We start from the raw sequence: 22,385 nt of genomic DNA on the forward strand, positions 1-22,385 counted from the left end.
GTGAGAAAATACCCAAGAGGCTGCTTTAGAATATAATTTAGGATAAAATACAAATCAGAAAGTTTGTAATACCAGAACGGTTTGTAAAGATCTGTTGACGTCAATTTCATTTACTTTCCATAATTTATTTTAGCAACTGATTTCTACATGTTTCTATGCTTATTCTTTGTTTATAATCTGTTGTCTGTGTGTCTGTCTGTGTGTGTGTGTGTGTGTGTGTGTGTGTGTGTGTGTGTGTGTGTCTGCTTGTATTTGCTATTTTAAACTTTTTTAATTCATCACTGCCCATCTTGACTGAATATATTGTATCTCAATGGTGCTTAAATAAAGGATACATTTAATTACATTTTTTGTTAAGTTTAGTTTAATTTGGTTTAGTTTGGTTAATATGTATATATATATATATAATATATATAAAATTATATATATATATTAAAAATATATATGGAGTGTCGTAGAAATGTAGAAAAGTAATGGCTTGTATGACAACCATAGCCCTATATAATTTGTACATTTTTTTGAATGTGCTCATCCTTTCTTATGCAGAGGGGTAGAAAGGGTAAAAATGAGAAAATATTGAAATACTGTGAAAGGTTGCCTTCCAAATTATTAGTACAAATATGTTAAACCTGGATGAGCCAAGAAAATAACATGTAACGTCTTGTAGGGTCTTGTACCTTTATTCAAGTAATTTATGATGCACATCATTCCGGCTATGTGCCATTGTTGTGTCATTAATGTCAGGATTTTTGGCGGGTTCATAGTTTTATGGTCTTGAATCAGTAAAACCCTGAACCTGAAGGATCTAGACGGACTCAGAGAGATGAGACGCTTGGCAAAAGCTCATAAGGGGGTGGGGGGGCAATAACCTTGTCTTGACAAATTGACCCCTTTACCTTTTCCTTGTACCGCTTCCTCATGCACACACACACACACACAGACACACACTCCCATCATTTACATATGGCGCTCGCAGTCCTTTCAAAGTGGCTTTCACGGAACATTGTGCTGATAATGATCTCGGTCGTGAGGGAGAGGGAGAGACACAGATCTCCAGGGACCATCTCACCATAAGACAAGGGGGGAAAGAGGATAAAACTCCGACTGTACTCCAACTCAAAGGACTCGAACACGCTCTTTCCTCCCAACCTGCCGCCCCCCCACCCCTCTCTCTCCAATAAGCCCTCTTGTGTTTTTTAATTGGCAGAAATTAATCTTTAGGATGTAGATGGTAGATTTACATTCATTAAAAGTCAAGAGAGGAAGCCAGGCTTGATGCTAATCAAATCTGCTTAATTATGCTTAACATGAGTATCTCCAGGGGAAGAGAGAGAGAGAGAGAGAGAGAGGAAGAGAGAGAGATAGCTAACTCGAACTTTTTACTTTTTTGTCTTTGATAACTCCTGCTGAGTCTGGCCTTTTCCTTGCCAAAAAAGAAATGTCACGACTCTCTTTCTCCGTCTGTGGAAAATACACCGATAAAGCCATCAGCGTTGAGCCGAGCTGATTCATGTTGTAAATTCTCACCTTAAACTGTTACCATGCAGGGAAATGTTCAATTTTTAACCTCGCAGGCCACAGCTCTGTGACTTTTTTATTAAGGTCGTAGAAATCGTCTCATAATAGATCTGATGATAGATTATATGAACCCAGGTAATCTGCAAAAAAGTGGCATAAACAAGGAGCTGGTGAGTAATACACCGGCCGGAAGAAATGATTTGTGATTACAACCTTTCCTCCGTTTTAGTTCATCCATCCACGGTGTTAAAGATAACCCTGGAGGTACTGGAGGTTGCAGGAGGCCCTGGTGGGAAGTGACTTTTTCTCACAACAGGAAGGTCACAGGTTTAATTCATGCAGCAGCTATTGTGCTTAAAATCCCCTGAAATGAAACAATGAGCTGATACTTGACATGAAAACTCTCCTGTGACTGAACTGTAAAAACATTATATGCTATACACATGGGGAAGAGAGAAACTAAATCCTATTCATATTACAGGGGAAGTCCACTGAATGTGTTGGATTGAATTAAACAAAATATCTTGTTCAATTGCATCAATTTTGGGAGGTCTGTTTTACTGCTATGTCTTAATCCTGAAATTTGCACGCCATCCATCATCCCACCTGGAACAATTTCTCCTTCTCTAAATATTACTGAGTTAATTAATATTTCATGTCTTCTATAATTCCTCTAATTTCTTCACTGCAGTGTGATTCTTGCGTTTTATCCTTTTTCTCTTGCCTCCGTCCATTGCACTGGTTTGTTGCTAGAATGTTTCTGGAGGAAATAGATGATGTCTTCATCAATTTCTCCTTTTTCTGTGGGTTTCGATCTCAGGTAGACTAATTAAATTAAGGATTCAGTGGGAAACAACAAGTCAGATCTCGGTCAAATGGATTCTTCCTCTGCTCCACAGAGTTAAATCCGGTCTCAAACACCTTTTCTGTTCTTTCTCCTCCGCCTGAGACAAATAGACACAATGTCCTCAAAGAAATCTGGCTGCGTTATTTTTCTCCTTAACAGTTCATATTCATCTTGCCATATCATGCCACTGTGAGCCAAAGCGGCAAAGATAATGATCCTGTTGTGTTGCTGTTTGAAAGCCAAGCTCCGGTCCTTTCCACATGTCTGTTTTGGCCAGCGAGCAGCAGAAGCATGAGGGAAATGTGTAGGTGGCTAGATCAGCCGATGAAGTGTAAATACCACTCAATCTGTTCTCATTAGAGGAGTAAAAACATACGAATCACTTCGCCTCTATTAAAAGTGCCCCAGGGCCCCTGGTTAAGTGTGTGTATGCGTGCGTCTGTGCGCGCGTGTGTGTGTGGGAGGCCAAGAGGGGGGTCAAAGAATGATGTTTTGGCATTTGTGTCTGCAGAGAGGATCTGAAATGCCACCACCATCAACGCTGCTTAATTCTCACAAACACACTCTTAATCTGAACAGACAATCCGTTCCGACAGCCACTGTTATGATTCAAATCAACTTGGAGTGAAGGGTGTGTGTGTGTGTGTGTGTGTGCGTGTGTGTGTGTGCGTGTGTGTGTGTGTGTGTGTGTGCGTGTGCGTGCTCGTGTGAGTGAGAGAGGATGTCATTGTGTTTTGGTATGTGATTAGGTGTCTTTGTGTGTGTGTGACCAAGTTATCACACATCCATTCCACATTCCCCTATGATAATGTGGATTGATTATGGATATGATAATGAGAGGCCGGCGCGGCGTCGCGACCTTCACAAGGTCTAATTGAAACAAGCGTTGGTCCTCCGAAGCACTTATCAAGTCACACAGCACATCATTAATCACGGAGAATACAAGCTGTCACTGTAACACACACACACACACACACACTATATTTTTTTTGTTTTTGTAACACACACTCTCTCTTTTTTGTCTCCTTTCTTCCTCTCTCTCTCTCTCTCTGTTTTTGTAAGACACACTCATGCTCTCTCTTCTGTTTTCTTTCTCTCTCTCACTCTCTCTCGCACACACGCACACACGCACAATGCAAGCTGTCACTACAATATGCCTGGTATTGTCTTCTTTTAAGCAGAGTGGACAGCTAGTCCACCCTCCATCTCTATCTTATACAAGAAAAGTTGAGGAACAGACTGTTGGAGTTAAACCTTGAAAAACACAACACACACACGCACACACAAACAAACACAGATGCACACAAAACGAGAGAGGGAATGCTAAAACAATTCAACAAATATGAACAGCTGTTCCCTGCACCCAAACTCGCCTGGAATTGAATTAGCTCAAGTTGTTTTACTACCTGCTTTTATTAGAAGACAATTTAACAACCAAATGTGATTCCAATGTCTGATTAAGGCGGCATATGGTGCCTACCTGTTAAACACAACGTGTTCAATAGCAGCTTAATGCCTCAGTGAGCCACTCGAATAAACTAATAAGCCCAATATCATATTAGTCATTACATAGTCCAACACACAAAATTCTAATCTGATAAAAAAAAGTGTTTTCATTATCATCAAAGGGAAAACACAAGGGAGTTTGCATGCGCGGCATCGATGCCATCACCAACTTTGTTAATTGTTATTCAATTAACTGCCTTTGTTAATGAAACCAATTAATGGCCTTAAAACAAGCAGGGAGATATACGATTATTATGCATCTATGCAGAAGACAGCTAATTGCAACTGTAAATCAATCAATTCTACATTAATCTGCTTGGAAAACGTCCAAAAACAACAAAGTCACCAAAAGACTTTGGAAGTTTTTTTTTCTTAACATATTTTGATTGCCATGTCATTATCCTGTGTAATGATTGTTAACGATCCTGTAAAGAGTTTATGATCCAATTTCCTTGCTATGAATTTAATTGGGACCTAAATAGTATAATCTTACAGTATAAGAGGGTGGTGTATCGGAGTACGCCCCAGCAAGGTCACAGAACTCCTCTCAGGGCAAACACAGTCAGTGGAGCTTCACATTACTGAAGGGTGAGCGTCAGACAGGTCCCAGGAATATTCACCAAGCTGTCACTTAAGCACCAGAACACCCACTGCATGTGATCTCTTTGTTTAGAGAACGTGTTCAGACCCATTCAATTTCTTCACATTTTCCTATATTGTGGCCTTATGGTAAAATCGGTCTATACACTCAATACCCCATAATCCATTATCCATGCTTCTTATTTTACGAGGTGTTGCGGGTGGGGGGCTGGAGCCAATCCCAGCTGACGTGAGGCGAGAGGCGAGTCAGCCTGGACAGGTCACCAGCCTATTGCAGGGCCAACATACAGAGACAAATCACCATTCACGATCATTCCTGCAATTTGAGTCTCCTCTTAACCAAAGCTGCATGTCTTTGGACTGTGGGAGGACGCCAGAGTGGCCAGAGGAAATCCATGCAGACACTGGGACGAACATGCAAACTCCACTACAGGTCGTCCACTCACCAGACGGTCAGCGGTTCGATCCCCTGTTCCTCCACTCTGCATCCCAAAGTGTCCTTGGGCAAGATGCTGAACCCAAAATTACCCCCTTCTCTTTGAAGACTTTAATCAACTTCCACAGTTGCATAACCTTAATAAAATGACTGATTTATAAGAGATGTTGGGATACGATAACCAGAGGTTCCCAGAGACTTTGATGAGTGACTGGTACCTGCATGTTTATGCTGTATAGGTTGTAATATAAACATCAGCTGCATGACACATTTGTACATCTTTTACACCTAAATTAACAAGTATATGCAGTTTTTTTTATGTGCTGAAAACTCTCACCTCACTTTCTGGTCAAATTAGCACATCGGCTTCACGTTTCCCTCTCTGCTGATCGGAGCCAGAGCCGATTAAAACCCATGTCTACTTCAGAGTCGCTCGACCCGGGATTGAACCCATTCCCATTGCAGAAAAAAGCAAGATGTAAGCAGGTTCATTAGGGTTCACGCTGCCATGGCCACCCACCCCACACTAGTTATGTCCCATCTTGGCCATCTCAATGAAAATGCCCTGGATACGCCACCAGCTCTTGATCATCTTTGAGATGCTGAATTTGAAAGGTGCACCTTGTCTATAGTTCTCAATCCCACCTCAACACAAGATCAATGGGAAACCAGCTCTAAGAAGAGTTTTAGTTTCTCCGCACTTTTTTTCCTTTTTAAATAAATTGGCAAACATCTATGTTATTTTGTTCCCTCTTTGGGTATTGGGTGAAGACTGATGCTGCTTTCAAGAGACAATGTTTAATTTAGGATTGTACAAACATCAACAGACCATCCTTCCTTATACATAAAGAACTTCTAATCAGTCCGGTCTAATTATTTTTGATAATATCCACTGCGCACACCTGGGCCGTAATTGCAAGACATAGATCTTTCCCTTTTAAATGAGACTGCCCTCATTTATCAGAAAAATAATCCGCGGCCTGGATAATTATCAGACGTACAAACATAAACACCCTCAGAAGTTGTGATGCCAGGACCTGCTTGCCTCTTAAGTTTATACAGTCATGTGACCTGACCAGTGCCCTAGTTGAACACCTCTTAGATGTTTATGCATATGCGGACGCTAATCTCTCACTCAGGACTATGGGATTTGGGAATATTTTGTTTTACAGAGATCAAAGTAGCCAGATTGGATCAGGAGAAACCCTTCAAACACATCAAACAGAGAGCAATGCATCCTAAATCTCACGCCCACAGTAGCCAATCAAGCCATGCATAACTCTTACCCTTTGTAAAATAAAGGGATCTCAATATGGGTCTCCCACATCAACATCTCATGCAGCTCACCCCCCACGGAGGCCAGGGGTTGTTTAGGCTTATGGGCTATCAAGGAGAGCCACTGCACTGTATCTGTATGCCTTTCATACTTGGCTAACACGATGCTGGTATTGAGGAACAGAGAGATACTGTGTTAAGAGATCAAAGCGGCAGTACAGAGATTTAGACTCACAGGCTGTCAGTCAAGATGGCGAGACAAAGCAGGAGAAGACAGAAATGCTTACGCGCACACACTCTCCTGCTCACTCACCGGCTCTCTGTGGTGTGCCTGTGAGGGGTGAAGCGCTACTGTCAGATGGCTTAGGGGCTACTCATTTGTAGACATCTACGGCACTGCATGAACACCCAAACACTCACACATACACACACACACACACAACCCATAGAAGCCTCGCGGAGGAGAGGTCACTTCCAGCCTTTATATTGGCCTGTGGAGGAATGTTCTGTGCTCTCAGCATTTTCCCTCGTCCAGAAGATGAATCGAGTTATTTTACAGACAGTGAAGAAACAAAACAATGCTGCTGTTAGATACGTGATGTAGTGGCTTCATTTCTGGTTGATCAAAGATGAGTTTATTTTGTCAACTTTGCAGTATATCTCTTAGATTTTTAGATAGGGTGCAGAAATAAGAAGGGCAAGGTTTCTGGTCATCCTGCTGTAATAAATGACTCTTGTTTATGTCTTATTTTTTTGTACAGCATGTTGACTTTAGATGGGATCACTCCTGTCAGTTTTGATTGTAATGTCTAATATTCCACAGTATATTTAACCCGTTCACCTAGTGAGACTGGGAAGATCATTTTCTTTGTAAAAATGCTTCATAAAATTCATATTCTAATGACAAAAGAATATCATCGCTTTGCTGCATTGTAAAAAGGGCAAATACAGACAAAAACAATTGTTTTTTGAAGTTTCTCATAAAATATTTTAATTGCTCTTGAACAACAGTATTATGAAAACTCGATAGGATCTTGAACACAGTCCAACACCCATTGAGGACCTATACCTCGGATTGGAATAAGGATGATAACACCACCTGGTGGCCGTTGACTGCAACATTTCAGTTTAGATATTTTTCAACATGGACAACATGAAATAGCAGAATTTGAAAATGCTTTGTGCTTACACAAAATAAAATAAAAGATCTTAACATACAAAAACATAATAACACACATTTCCTCATGAGAAATGTAACACAAGTTCAGAAATTGTAATAATGATCCAAAATGAAGGCAGGATGACAACACTGATAACACTCTGAACTTACAATTTACAAATGGTGGAAGAAGAAAACTCAGAGAAAGCCTAAATGTGGGGCCGAATCTGTGCCCTGATGCTGGGAGATGGCTTATGTTCCGGAAGGACTGCGGCTGATGCTTCTACACAAAAACTCAGGCAGGACTCGTGCACAGAATGCACAGAACAGGATGGATGTTTGTTGCCGTGGTGTCGCAGAGGACAGACGGCCAACACAAATCCGATATGTCTGTAGAGGCCATGGTAAGAACAGATCCAGGAACAGGTTATGATCCTATAAAAAGTCCCACACTGAGGTTTTCACCTTCAGTTTGTGCTGTTTTCAGAAGCCTGAAAGAGAAAATACAGATGCAGCAGTGAAATTACTGATAACCATTATTTATTTTTAGATCATTTTGATGTCTTTTCTAAAAATAAAACTATCCCTGCTTTATGGACAGGTTATCTGTGCTCAAGACTTTGGAAATATGTTTCCAAGATTGAGGGTAAATACATGGTTGGGAAAGCTTTATCATAACTTTGATAATTGTGTGAAATACACAAGCTTCACCAACACAAATATCAGGAACTCACATTGAACATTTCTGTGATGATAACTCCCTGAACAACAAGATAATTTCCTTTTAGTGGTTGTCATCAATAGGGATTTGTATTTTTCCTTCATGATGCTGTCACTCAGATGATGCAAGTCCCAAATAATAAACACTTTTACCCACAATTTAGTTTTGAACTGCTTTTATAGTTCATTAGCCCTGTGATGCAATCAATATTTTAGGAGTTAACACGAAAGAGATGATCCTATTTCAACAGTCCAAACAAAACTCAAGATAGGGGATGAAATCTGCTGTGTTTTGATTCTCAAGCCAGTGTCTTGTACCTTGAGGGACTCGGACGCTTTCCGCAGCTCCTTGATGACAGCCGACAGGGCCTCCGGGTTGATGCCCTGCTCACACAGCCTCACACATATGGACAGAGACTCCAGGTCCAAACCAGTATTCAGCAACCTGGAGATCTCCAGCAGCACTGTGTTGGAGTGGGGACATGGGACAAATTATAACTGTTAGAAACATGATCTGCTACATGTCTTGGTTAGTTAGGCACAATTATACGTTGTGGGTTAGCAAAGGAAGCTATTTGCAAGTGAGTTTTAATAAAAAATATGTAGTTACCGTCCATCGTCTCCCGGACGGCGTTAAGGTTTGCATTGGCTGCACTTGCCATGGTTTGAATGGGTTTAGTTAGCCGAAGCTTGCTAGCAGGTGGCTAACAAATAAGGCTTAAATATCCCGCTGACTCGATACCAGACTGAAATGATATTGAAAATAACTCAGTGCGACTTCACGCGTCTCGCATTGGGATCAGATACCATCTCCTGATATTAGAAAGCAATTAAAAGGAGGTGGAATTCGCAGCTAGTTAGCCACCTAGCCTGCTAAGCTCGATAGCGGAACTGGAAGAGGAAGTGACGACACGGACTCTGCGCTGATTGGCTGGAGGGGACTTCCTGTGGCGCTCCCATAGGCTGAAGGGTCAGTTTGGGCGAAATTGAAATCAGGGTTCGAACCTCTCGCTGCGGTTTGTTCGCTGGCTCCTCGATGAAGCTCGTTTTGTAACCGTGTCTCTGCTTTTCCAGGTCCTTTAACAATTGTAAGTATATATATAAATATATCTTTCTTACTTTAGGTAATGTGGTGTGTACTGTAGGTAAACTGGTGAGTAGCTTCACTCTCCTTATACAACAAACAGGAAGCTAGTAAAACGCAAAGTCATGTTGTCAACCAGCCACACTGACGAAATGCAGGTTGAAGTTTCACTTGTTTTTATGTTTCTATGACTGTGAACTTTAAATGTCCTCCTCCCTGTTCCCAGCTAAGATGGGGGACCATGTTGAGCTTCAGATCGCCCCAGAGACCCCAGGCAGACCCTCCATTAGAAACCCATTCGAGAGTCCTAATGACTACCACCACCTCCGGGAGACCCTGGTGCCGAGTCCATCCGTCTTCATGTCCAAGTCTTGTAAAGCTGTAAGTCACAACCAGAATTACAACTAATGCTTTCATACGCAGCTTTCTGCAAACTTCTCAACATCGTGTTATGTCCAGCAGCTCTGCTAAAGGTTGTTTGTAGTCGTTTATTCACTTCCTCACCTTTCTGCCCTTCCAGACTCCACCCAAGTTTAACTGGTCTATCGATGAAATGGCCAGTCTTCTCCCAGTCCACATAGACCCAGAGGAAATCCAGCGACAGTCTTTATACCTCAGCCAGACAAGGTACGTACTGAAAATACAGTGGTTTTGTCAGTTTGGGGTCATATGCTTACAGTTAAGTTATATTTTACTTGTATATGGCCGTATAGAGGAATACGGCCATATTCACAATGAGCAAACACTTCAAAACAGTCTAGAGAGAAAAAATTCGCAGAACTGGTCTCTGTGGCGGCCATCTGCTTCAGCCAGTGGGGTTCAGAGGAGACAAATGGGGAGAGGAGGATGGAAAGGGGGGGAGAAGAGAGAGGACAGGAGTTGTATGCAGACAAAAGGCGAAAGAGAACTGTATGTAGGTGATAAGCAAGACATTGTGACAAATAGAAATTCTTTGAGGTGCTTGATTAACCAAGCAAATCTTGATATAATACATTTGCAGAGGAAATAACACTTTTCTCCCCCCATCTAGGATGGATTCTGACATTGAGGAAAAGCGTCAGAATGCTATCGAGCAAGTAAGGGATGATAATTATACCCATAGTAGAATGATACTCATTTATAGTGTCTTAGAGTCTTTTATTAATTATGTCATTTATGTCTCCCAATATAGTTTTTCACCAAAGGAGCCATCGTGCCTTCCCCCTGGGCCGCACCAGACGCTCGCAAAGCCCCTTCGTTCTTTAAAAAAGGTGATGTATCTTTATTATTTAACTTTTAGGTTGCATTCTGTTTCCTTTATTTAAGCATTTCATATTCATATTTCTGTTTTATGTTTGTGCTTTGTAGGTTCTGCGTCTTCAATGATTGCCGAAGAGCAAGAAAAAGTCTCAGGTATGTGTGTGTGTCGCATTTCTGTCTGCATTACTTTCACCTTTTCTTCTTTTCTAATTCCTTTTCGATGTCTCTTTGTTTGTTGTACAGTTGCGTGTCAGACAACTTTGTCGTTACCTTTGGCGTTTGATATGGAGAAAGTACTAGGTAAGCCTCAGATAAACATCAGCAGGATCAAATCTGAGTTTGACAGAATCTTCTACCATCAAGTCATGTCTGTCTGGTTCTTCCCTCTCCTCAGGGGAATATTACCGCTCCGAGGAAGCATGTGAAGCCGTGCAGGAGAGCCTCAGTTCCTCCTCCTTAAGAAGAAAACTCTTCCTCGATGGTCGGGGCAGTTACAGCGGCTCGGACAGTTCAAGCCCACCAAGCCCAGAGAGAAGCCATCCCAGACAGGAGAAGCCTTCTCTGACCCGACGAGAGAGGGCTGCACGAGGGCTTGAAGGGTCCGAGGGAGTAGAAGCCATGTCGTCTGTGTTTTCCTCCCCGTTATCCTGCGGTTTGTCTGCTCCGACTCCCTCTACGGTGAGTTTATGAATTGGATTCAGGCAATGATTGTTTAACCATATACCTGGTACAGTGTGTCAAAGCAAAATAGATATATTTTGGTTTAGATGAGTAGTATTGTATATGTATATGTTTTCGGAATAATCTCCGTTTTCTGGTTAAAAATCAATTTTTTATGGATCCATTATTTAAATCATCAATGCAATTATTCATCACAGAGCTGAACAACCACTCTCTCAGGATATATCATTAATGGAAATTGAAAAAGCAAATAAGAACTTTACTTCACAAGGAATATTTTAGCTCCAAGTGATTTCCTTTATTATTATTTTTAATACCTGGCTAAAACCATTCCTTGCATTCATACATGTCATTGTTTTGACTTTAGGGCCATTTCTCGTCCAGCCCCATCCAACATGGCGGCTTCCGGGACTGCAGCCTTGGCAGCATGACCAGTCCCATGTTCCCTGATAGGTCGTCTCCTGCCGGCCTTGTCTCCCCCACAATTTCTCCTATTGTTTCACATATTGCACGTTCACCCATAGGCTCAGGTAGGCCATTTGTTTTGTAACCTATCCCAATTTTTGATGCTTACAAGTCATTTTCCCCCAAAAGAGAGTCTTTCTGTGAACTAATTTTCTCTTCAACCTAAATCTGTGATCTTTTTAAGCTGAGAGGAAGCAGCTGACCAACTTGACTCCACTCAACACCCCCCTCGATGTACACCCCTGCAATGAGAGTCCATTTGTCGAGGGTTGCTCTCCCATTCACAGCTGCTCTCCACACCACCACCCCCGCTGTCACTCTGATCCCCAGCACAATGTCAGAACTAAGCCCAGGCCCAGAGTCCGCTGCTGGGCTTCCCCTCCTCTCATATCCCCCATCCTCAACCCAAAGCTCTTAGACTATCATGAGGCCGAGGACCTACTCCCCTCCTCCTCCTTTGCTCTCCCATCTATGGAGCTTGATCCATCTTCGGCCCTGGCTCAGGACTCTCACCCCGTTGCCATTGACGGCGTTATCCTGGATCCTATGGAACCTGTGAAAATGGAGGAGGGCAAGGAGGCTGGGCTAGAAGGGAGACTGGAGGACGAGGAGGAGCTTTTGGGACAGCTGACCAGCTCTCACATGGGCAATGTATCCGTAACAGAAAGCTCCCACATGTTTGTTTCTCTGGCAGAGGGAAGCAGCATACCCTACGATTCCAGCATGCAGGTTAGTCTGAGTTTCATCTACTGCGACCTATGCCACGCTGTATGTGTACCGTACTCTCATATGAATGTCTGTATCGGTCTTGGTCATTTTACATTGTCTAATTGATTTTTTTGGGTTATTTATTCAGGTGGACAGTGGGTACAACACTACCTCAGCCGGCACTGCCAGTCTGATTGATGGCCTCAGCACAGACTGTCACAGCAAAGAGTCCTTCAGTTCCAACCTGGCAGAGGAAGCCTTCCAACTTAGCAGACACACTAAGATAAAGGTACATTTAACTTTTCATAAACATCTTACGGATCTGGGGCAGGTTGATTGTGTTGTGCTTATATAATGCACAAGCATTATATCCACATATATATTGGACTTTTGTTATATTGCTACTGCTAACATTTCCATTGGGATAGTTATTCTTTTATTACCTGGCCCTTATTTTACATGCTGAAAAATACATTATTTTCATTGGACTAAAACAAGTTTTCTTCTTTCCCAAGGCATTTTATCCACACCACTGAGACCTCTGATCAATGTGCATTTCAAAGGGAGACACTTATTCAAAGATGGTGATTTTGCAATCAAATATAAGTTTACACTTTGTTCCAGGCATTTGTTTAATCGGTTAAATTTGGGTGAATGGGGGTCAAATCTTAGTTAAATGATTTATGAACAGATTTAAAGGGGTTGTTGGTTCTGCTAAGGTTTTGATTAGCTTTTTTTAAGGTGCCTCTATGGAAGTTAATGCTTTATCACAGTGTGTTTTTATCACAAGTTAGAAGGGAGATGACTTGAAATCTATATTACAAAATAAAACCCAATAACTGGGCGAGAAACAAGTCAATTCTTTATCGAACTTGCTCATTATTCAACTTGAATTCTGTATTGATGCTTAAGCCATCATTTCTATTTTCTTTGGTGCTGTGATCAATGTGTTAAAACCTGACTTTCAGATGACATCAGATTTGTACTGTATGTTTTTATAAAACTGTTAATCATGATGTTTTATGACAAGCCTTTTTTTCTTTTATGGAATGTGTAAGAATTGTTATAGTTCAGGATACTTGTGGATCTTACTTGGATTGTTTGAGTATTTATTCCAAAGTAAGATGCACTGAATGATGCCACTTATGAATTAAAAGCTGACTGAGCCGATTGTTTGCCATTTTCTTATATACTTTGAGAATGGGCTGGATCGTTGTCACATTAAAATAACTTGAATTCTTTGTCTGACATGAAGACTTTTTGTTTTTGCACTGGTTGATTCTGTTGTGATTATTTTTTACTTAATGCTCCAGAAATAAGTCTAAATATTCCAGTATGAGTTACATTGTCACTCCAGGTCAACTTACACATTTCATAATTGTGATTCAAAATTCTGATCAAACTAATTTGACTAAAATGTAAGCGTCAACCAAATTATTGACTTGTTGTAGCTCTTAGACATCAAATATATACTAAAGTTAGTTTGTATCTCCATCTTGTTGTGATGACACTCATCCCAATTTGAAGTTTATCTGATGAAAGCCCTGGTACAAGTACCTCAAAGTAAAAATGTGGAATATGGCCAAAATGGCTGCTAAACGCAAAATAGCAGGCTTCCTGTTGCGTTTTTCAAATTGCACCTACAGAGTTTTTTGTTTGTCTGGCCATGATACACCTGTATCGACTTTTGTGAAGATGGGTCAATGAACGCGTTCCATGGGTCTTGAGCCATTTTCCTACGCCCCTTGAAAATTCCTCCAGAATACGTAAATTTTCACCACTTTCTAATTTTCTGCAAATTTTGGTAAGAATTTGAGGATGTTAAAGCCCTCTAAAAGCTGGCTTTTTGAGGCCTCACTGTCTGTCAGTGCTCCAAATATTTAATTGGGGATTAAAACCATTGATGGGTCACAATTTAAGGAGTTTAAGAGGGAGAGAATTTAAGACAATTCACTCGGTAATAAGTGAGGCTCTGGTCAAACATGACTGTTCTGTCAGTGTTACAACACACATAGTATAATAACTTCAAGTTATTAGGTTCATGACAAAATACACAAACAGGTTTAAAAAAATGCCCTTTAATGATTCAATTGTCTACTTTGCTGTTGCAAGACAAGTTATAGTGCATTGATGACTTTTCCTTGTCTAAATCATAAAAAGGACAAAAAAATGGATTATGTGCTTTAAGTAAAACAGTTATTTACGCCCCTGCATCAAAAAGCGCAAGGAGACTCTTTTATAGACATGCAGGATTTCTTGATCTGGTGTTCCTGAGAATCTTTCTGTCACTGTTCCAGTTTGGGTTTCTTGGCCTGTGGTTCAACGACAGGGGCTGGAACACTCACACCAGGGATCTGAAATACAGACAGAGAACTTGTTAAAAAAAATTGCATGTACTGCAAATTATCTGTTGAAGAGCGCAAACTGGGGGAAGAGAACTTTCCTCTAGCTAAAATTAAAGATATAAAAGATAGTCATAAAAGCCCTGTCCACTTCTTACCACAGGTTGGATCAGAGACATGCGGATCTTCTGGTGCTGAACATTGGATTCGTCCAGGCTGATTGTGACCTTCACCTTGTCAAATATGTGGAAGGTGTGCTGCTCTATGGTCAGAGAGGGAATCTGAACACATTAAAAGAAGAGACACTTTAAACACTGTGCAGAGTATGAAACATTTATGTAATTAGAACTCAGTTGAATAGTTTTTTATTAGGTCCAAATGCCATAAAATTAATTTAATTAAGTGTTTATACCTCTTCATCGAAAACAAGGTTCGGGGCGGTTTTGTCTTTGCTGTCAAAGAAGACTGTTCCTTCCAGGCCAAACTTAGGGATGAGTACAATGATCGCGTTTTTCCTCACGAACAGAATATATCCCTCTTCGTTAAGAATGCCTCGGCTCTTGAAGAACAACTGCAAGGAGATAATTTGTGTTAAAAGCATGAATTGAGCGGGGTTGTGTTGAGTTGTATTTTCTATCTTTCCTCAAACCAGTGTTTACCTGTGTGTGGAAGGCCACAGACGACCTCTGGGCATACTGAGACATCTTGTGTCTGTAGTTGAGGTTGTTGCAGAGGGCTGACTGCTTGTGTTTGTCCATTAAATCTGGGTAGGTGCTGTCTGCTCCTATGGCCACTGCCAGCAGGCGGTGAACTATTATATCTGCGTATCTGTGTTAGGGAGGGTAGATGGAAGAATATGATTGACATACGTAGGTTCGACCGAACTATGGTTAGTTGGCAATTGTGCTAATTTCTGTGATTTGTAGATTACAGTAACCTATCTGTTATCATACCTCCTGATAGGTGATGTGAAGTGTGTGTAGATGGGGGAAGCAAGGCCGTAGTGGTGGAAGTCGCTGTCCATACCAGAACAGAAATAGACTGCCTGCATCATGCAGCGAGTGGCCAAGATGCGCAGGAGCGTGTTGAAGTATGGGAAGCCGTCCACTTTGGCCCTGTCCAGAGAGTCAGCCAGCGCCTTGGCTGAATCCGTGTGGATCTCCACATCCTGAGAAGAGAAGGAAACAAAATGTTTGTCAAATTAAAATTAAAAGACCTGGATGACTGAGAACCTACAGACACCTTGAATTATATTTAGGTAAGGTAAAAGCATCGTCCGCCCGCAGGTTAGACACCACTGATTAACAGGGTTCTTTGCTTTGTGTCTGTAAATTGTTTTCTATTGTTCAGCTGCAAAGCATCATGCAACATTTTTATCAGTGAAACTATTTAATAAAAATTAGTTCCCTCTTAAATCGTTTTTTTCAGCTCACATTTTAGACATTTGAGGAAACATTATCCGTTCATAAGGCAAATGAATTACATTATCTTAACAAATTAGCATATAAGGTGAAAACCGACACTTCTCCTGCAGGACCATCTGTCATCTCACCTTGGACTTTGCCGCCTTGAGCAGGACGTCGTAGTTGGACGGAGGCGGCGCTGGATGTTTCCTCAGCATAGCGCACTCGGAAAATTCGTCATAAATCTTCTGGGCGACTGAAATATTGGCCAGCAACATGAACTCCTCCACCATGGAGTTGGTCTCCCTAATAACCAAGAAACAAGTTTCCTCACATACAAGTCCAAAACACCACATGACACAAAGAGCCACACTGAATAAAAAAAAGGATTCTACCTTTTCAAAAGGTACTTACATGAGTTCTTTGGTCTGGAGGTCAATGGGGTCGTGGGTTTCACTGTCGATGTGGAAGCGGACCTCTAAGGACGACAGCGTCAATGCCCTGTAGACATCAAAAGACAAATCATCTTAAAATACAGCCAGTTTAAATATTTAGCAGTTATTGGAATCATGATGACATAAACTGTGATTGCTGCTTATTTCCTCATGCTGTATCTCAACTGATTTTGTGTCCTAGTCCCTTGTCCCTACCCTTTCTCTATCCTCTGCTTCTTGAGGATTTTGGCAAGTTTGTTGAGACCCCGAAGGCTCTCGGTTGTATCGTCATTCCTGCTGGCGTCATCGATTCTCATCTGGGCCTCAGCGTAGGTCAAAGATGCCTGGACCGGGTCGTAAGAGAGATAAAGATAAAATAGGATGGCATAACAATATTACCTGGACAGCAACATATTAGGGATGAGCGAGTACAGCACTATCTGTATCTGTATCTATATGAATTATCCGTATCCGTACTCGTAGTGGGCGGGGCCTAACCCGGAAGTGGGTGTGATTTAACCCGGAAGTGGGCTGGTTCAACATAACTTTCTTTTTTAACTTTGAAATTTTTTTATGATTTTTTTTTTTTTTATTTATTTCCACACCAGGTGTGTGTGTGTGTGTGTGTGTGTGTGTGCGTGTGCGTGTGAGATGCGAGAGACGTTCACTGTCTCCCGGAGAAATTAACACTGTGTTTTTAGTATAGAAATACGTGAATTATATTCGTTCACAAGTCATACAGACTGGTTTTGTTATTTTAACTTTACATTAACACTTAAAGTTTAGTGCAGTGTAATTGTTTGCCGTGATAATTAAATGCCAGTGTGATAATAGATGACAATTTCAAACCATACAAACTGTCATGTTGTACTGTATTTAATAGAGGTTTACTTTACTGTAAAGTAAGTGTAAATGTAAAGTGAAAATAACAAAACCAGTCATTATGACTTGTGAACAAATATAATTCACATCTTTCTATACTAAAAACACAGAGTGTTCATTTCTCCGGGAGACAGTGAACGTCCCTCGCATCTCCAGCGCTCCTCTACTGAGCCAATGCAGGTCTCGTGAAAAATGATCCAAAGACTCGTACCCGAAGACCCAGTCGGGAAATGAACGAATCATTTCTGCTTCCTTGACTGAGCCTATGGAACAGTCTCGATGCGCAGTGAACCTGAGTGACTGAGAGACAGAGAGCTGTTCTGTGAGTGAGTGAGCAGAGCCGTGTGTGAATGGGAGGAGCGCTGTGACGCTGTGTGAGGATTTTCATTCAGTCCGAGCACAGATAATGACTCCGATTACTCGTCTAAAACTCGTACTCGGCAAAAGTGCTTTATCCGTACCGGATACTCGTTTCAGCCGAGTATTCGGCTCATCCCTACAACATATGCTTAAAAATGCACATTTTATCATAGTCTGATTTTGTCTCTGGTTGTGTAACTGGGTATTCTCACTTTACCTTGGAGTTAATGACACTTTTTGTGAACCGTGTCTTCACAATTTCTGCCTTGTGGTTCATCTCCCAGATGCAGGAGAACGCGAGCCTTGAGAAAGACAAGTGAGCAGAATGAGACCCACAAAGCATTCACAACGGCAAAAGCAGCAGTTTGACTTTAAAACTACAAATCGTCAGTCCTCACCTCTCCACGTTGGAGCGCAGTGAACAGAGATTGGAGCTGAGCATCTCAGGGACCATGTCTATCCTCTGTTGGGCACAACATCAAACACATTTAATGTTCTGAAAGCAACAACATCCAAATTGTCAACACAACCCAAACATCTTTTTCAAACTTCTTGTAAGAAAACTGTAATGGTGATGGGAGGAGGATTTTGCCAAATATATAAATGACAATATTTATTGAACAGCTTATGGCTTTATGATCTGTTGTAAACCTTCAGACAATATATGTAACATTCGTCGTGAGGGTTGAATTTTGGTGCCCAGGTAACATAAGGAATCAGTCGGGTGTGTATGTTTCTCCTCACCTTCCCACACAGGTAGACGGTGGTGCCACGGTTGGCGGCCTCTTTGTCCATAGCGTTACCAGGTCTGATGAAGTGACTGACATCAGCGATGTGGACCCCCACCTACAGCAAACAAATAATCCCATAGTCAGATTTAATGTAAATACAAAAATATGTATGATCTTTATTAGTTGTGCACGTTTAGAGGTTTTGTACCTCAAGGTTTCCATTTTCCAGCTCTCTGCAATGCAGGGCATCGTCTATGTCTGTACATCCTGGAGGATCCACGCTGCAGACTGTCAGGTTCCTCAGGTCCTCCCTCTTCGCCATGTCCTGTACCACACATCCACATCCATTCACTGTTTACACACTGACCTTTACATACTGTATCTGCTTTCAAATGATACGCTGATAGCCTCACTGATAAATGCTTGACAAAACTGGGAACAGAGTTCTTGTCTAGGTATCACGTTACCTCTGGTGTGATGGCCCACGGCATCTTGGGAAGGAAGCTGAGCACAGCCTGGGAGAAGTCCTGGTGCGGGACGTCATGCTCCAGTAGCAGCACCTCCTGCTCTGTGTCCTTGTCCCCTGCATTGCCCAGGCTGCGCACAAAGTGACCCTGAAAAAGAGGAAAAAATATTTCTCTAAATGGAAAAACATTTTTGTCTTGTTTTTGTGTATTTTATCACATCGCAGTGGCTTCATGTTAGCAATATAACATGACCATTTCAAATTCCTGTCAAACTTTGGAAACTACTCAAAGTCGGATATTCACTCACATTTGGATATCTGGAGTCTTTGGGCCAGCCATCGATGGACACCAGGATCCTGTGGCCCGCCAGTGTGGACGCCTGACGTGTTTCAATGCGAATACGTGGGATGCGGCGGTCTGCCGGGGTGAAAAGGTGACGGGTTGACTGTATGAGAAAGAAAAGAAAAGGTCAGTGCTGAGGGTAAGAGACATGGGAGTCCTGGACAACTTGTACATATGGTATGCAGAGATCATTTGTACAATCTTTACAGTCTCAAAGGGGAATTTGTTGAGCAGATATGCAAACTAAATAACATTAATTCATGTCTTTATCTACTATGTGCCTCATCTCACAGATCGAAATCAAAATAACAGTGATGACAGTCTCTTGAGGAAAGAGGGGACAGAAATGAGTGAAACATACAAATCAATTATGAGGACAGGTTCAAATCTTTAAACATGCAAAAACAAACCTCTTTTATAAGTGAGACGTTGAGCATGCCACAGAATGGCCTCCAGTTCCTTTTGATGATGCCCACTACTTTCCCTGTGGGTTTCCTGGCTGCTTCAGCGACAGATAACCTCAACTGCTCAGACACATGGGAACATGAACAGGGATGCAGGGTAAAGCATTTAAAAAACACTGGTTCTTATACTTCCAGCAAATATATTCCTTGAAAATAAACAAAACCAGTCTAATTGCCCTTCCATTAAATCAAAACTCACAGCTTTCTCCTCCTCCTCTTCTTCAGCTTCATCATCCTTTGCTGCACCTTCGTCCTGGAGCACGACTGACGAGGGCGCCACCCACTGATCTCGGGGCAGGAGCTGCACAGCTACCACATCCTGGTACACTGCTCTGTTGAGGTGCTGAAGACCCTGAAGAAGAACCTGGCAGCACAGACAGTACAGAACTTTAATTATGTGCATGCACTGTTCTGTGATTAAAGTAAATCCTCTTCCTTCAAACTAATGTCCCAACACAAAATGACAAGTTATCCTCCAAACCCTGATGAGGTGTAGGAGATCCTCAAATTTACACACACCTCTGTGCTGTCTTCCCCCTCTCCCTGGACAAAGACTGTGGCTTCCAGGTAGTTGTCTCTGCTGGCTCTGAAGGTGCCTTGGAGGAAGGCGCCACTCTTAATTCCGGCTTGGATCCTTGACAGAGGAAGGTGCTCTGGGAATAACACCCTACTACTAGTGATTTCATTCTGCGGGGGGAAAGGAAAAGAGAGAAAGATGTCACATAGGAGTTTGGGTAAATAGAAAAGGCAGAAACACAAACAGGAGATACAGATACAATACCAATATCTCCTGTGCCTTAAACCTGATAGTATTTATCTCTATATTTCAATGGCTTAAAATTGTGTGCGTTTACCTTGTCATCATTGGACAATGCTAGACGATCCACAAGCTCAGGGTTTGCTATCAAACTCTTGATGTACTCTTCACCTGAAACATGAATGAATAAATACTTGTCACAAAGGTTTAAATACAACTGATGCCGTTTGAAAACTTGTGCTTGTATACATCCGAATGAGTAGTGGTGGAATCAGAGTGTGAATAGTAACCCTGGGTCTGTGAGTCAGGTTACAATGTTTATAAGTTTCAAGGTTTGTATATTGATGCTCTCAACTGCTCTGTAACAAATTACATTTGTACGCCAGCAGGCCGCTCTCCTCTGCCTTCCGCTTGTTGTCTTGGTCGTTGGTGAGGAGGACCACCTTGAGACCCTCCGTCTCAGACTCCAACTTCTTCAAGTGCTGGCTGTACCACTTGGCTGCCACGCGGATTGCACGGTCGTTACGGTCGTTGGCGCTCTCCCCCGGTTCCCGTTCAATAAATGTATCTCTGAAGGGAAGAAAAACAAAAGAATAAATGTCAGAGGTGACATCTAAGAAGAAGATCTTTCTGTGAGGGAGCACAGGAGTGGTAACTGTAGGTGCAACTGTCTTTACTATCATACAATGAAGATGATTGTCAGTAAAATTCCTTCAGTGATGTCTTTGTACCTGTGGTGTTCGTTAGTAAATGTGTAGACGTGTTTCTCTTTCTCGTGTATGATGTCCTTCAGGCGTTTATAGACCGGCGCGCTGCGGTGTCGAACCTCCTGCAGCACGGTCTGAAGGATGATCACATTGCGAATCACAGGATCCTCCAACACGTCAATCTGCAGGACACATGGAAAATACATGTAAACAAAATATTAAAGGAAAATCTGACCTATTCACATGTCAACATACATATTTTATTGTTTTAACCTAAATTTAGGTTAGACCTCCAGTGCATTTAGTATGTTAACTAGTATTGCAGTCAGAGAAGCGTAGAGGGAAACATTATAATAACCAGCACATATGTTCACACTGTACATATTCTGTTTACATTGTATATATGACTTTTTATTCCACATTTATTTATATCTCCTTACATTTATAAGTATTTCTACTTACTACTTTACTGATTTTGACTAACCTTTTGCTACTGTAACGTTGAAAATCCCCCACTTTCAATAAAGGATTATCTGATTTTATGAGAAGTGATATTCATTCATACACAAATATCATTAGGTTTGCTAACCCCCGATTTCATTATGGCTCTTAGGTATCATCACGAATGATCATACTTATATGATTCTATGGTGTATCGTCAACATAAATGAGAGGAACATGCCAGGATGTCAGCAAATCTTCAGTTAGCTCCACTTTAAGGCCAAATATACAATGAAATATTCAGAGAAAGTGTCAAACTCTTCTTCTATTTACCTGGTGCAGCACCACGTTGGTGTCAGGGATCAGATAATGTGGATACGAGCACAGGCTGCTCTCCAGACACGCGTCTGTCTCCAGCACCGTGGACTCCTGTTTGCACTCGGTACAAGCTTCGCTCCCGCACCAGATATCTTCCCGCAGATAATGCTCCCGCACGATCTTCACCACGCCGCCGGACCGCGTCTTCCTCACGAAGGTTTTAGACTTCAGCATGATGACGATCAGAGGCTCCACAGGTTGAATCCCGATGTTTTCAGCTCCAGCACAAGCGAGCAGCTAGCTAGATGCCCATGTGTAGTCTATGGTAGAAACTGAGTGAGTGGGCCGATCAAAACCTTCCCCGGAGTTTAGGAAAACCTTTGATGTATATATGACAATACATTTAAGGTGCTCCTTTAAAATCAGTTTTAATCCTTTTAAATAATTAAAGTGTGTAAGTGATACCCACGTTACTCAAAGATAATATTTAGTGATAATA

General features: G+C 41.7%; 3 protein-coding genes across 3 annotated transcripts; 1 reads left to right on the plus strand and 2 right to left on the minus strand.

Moving 5' to 3' along the window:
• Positions 1-7,149: 7,149 nt before the first annotated feature.
• Positions 7,150-8,942, minus strand: mzt1 (mitotic spindle organizing protein 1). The gene is made up of 3 exons (XM_061087388.1): positions 8,672-8,942; positions 8,380-8,525; positions 7,150-7,832 (listed from the first exon to the last, which is right to left on the minus strand). Exons 1-3 carry the CDS (start codon positions 8,721-8,723, stop codon positions 7,809-7,811), a joined length of 222 nt encoding a protein of 73 aa, XP_060943371.1. The 5' UTR covers positions 8,724-8,942; the 3' UTR covers positions 7,150-7,808.
• A 434-nt stretch (positions 8,943-9,376) lies between these two features.
• bora (bora aurora kinase A activator) lies at positions 9,377-12,820 on the plus strand. The gene is made up of 11 exons (XM_061087900.1): positions 9,377-9,526; positions 9,666-9,772; positions 10,176-10,221; positions 10,317-10,395; positions 10,493-10,537; positions 10,628-10,684; positions 10,779-11,062; positions 11,433-11,595; positions 11,715-12,259; positions 12,387-12,527; positions 12,754-12,820. Exons 1-11 carry the CDS (start codon positions 9,377-9,379, stop codon positions 12,772-12,774), a joined length of 1,638 nt encoding a protein of 545 aa, XP_060943883.1. The 3' UTR covers positions 12,775-12,820.
• Positions 12,821-14,317: 1,497 nt separating this feature from the next.
• On the minus strand, positions 14,318-22,200 carry dis3 (DIS3 exosome endoribonuclease and 3'-5' exoribonuclease). The gene is made up of 21 exons (XM_061087299.1): positions 21,902-22,200; positions 21,152-21,309; positions 20,794-20,990; positions 20,518-20,591; positions 20,183-20,350; positions 19,863-20,027; positions 19,610-19,723; positions 19,165-19,302; positions 18,858-19,004; positions 18,599-18,715; positions 18,404-18,505; positions 18,058-18,122; positions 17,877-17,961; positions 16,634-16,761; positions 16,398-16,484; positions 16,133-16,289; positions 15,534-15,748; positions 15,240-15,408; positions 14,993-15,151; positions 14,739-14,861; positions 14,318-14,592 (listed from the first exon to the last, which is right to left on the minus strand). The coding sequence occupies exons 1-21, from the start codon at positions 22,118-22,120 to the stop codon at positions 14,524-14,526; spliced, it is 2,856 nt and encodes a 951-aa protein (XP_060943282.1). The 5' UTR covers positions 22,121-22,200; the 3' UTR covers positions 14,318-14,523.
• Positions 22,201-22,385: the final 185 nt, after the last annotated feature.

The sequence above is a fragment of the Limanda limanda genome, chromosome 15, assembly GCF_963576545.1.
Source record: "Limanda limanda chromosome 15, fLimLim1.1, whole genome shotgun sequence".
In the NCBI taxonomy this organism is placed as follows: Eukaryota; Metazoa; Chordata; class Actinopteri; order Pleuronectiformes; family Pleuronectidae; genus Limanda; species Limanda limanda.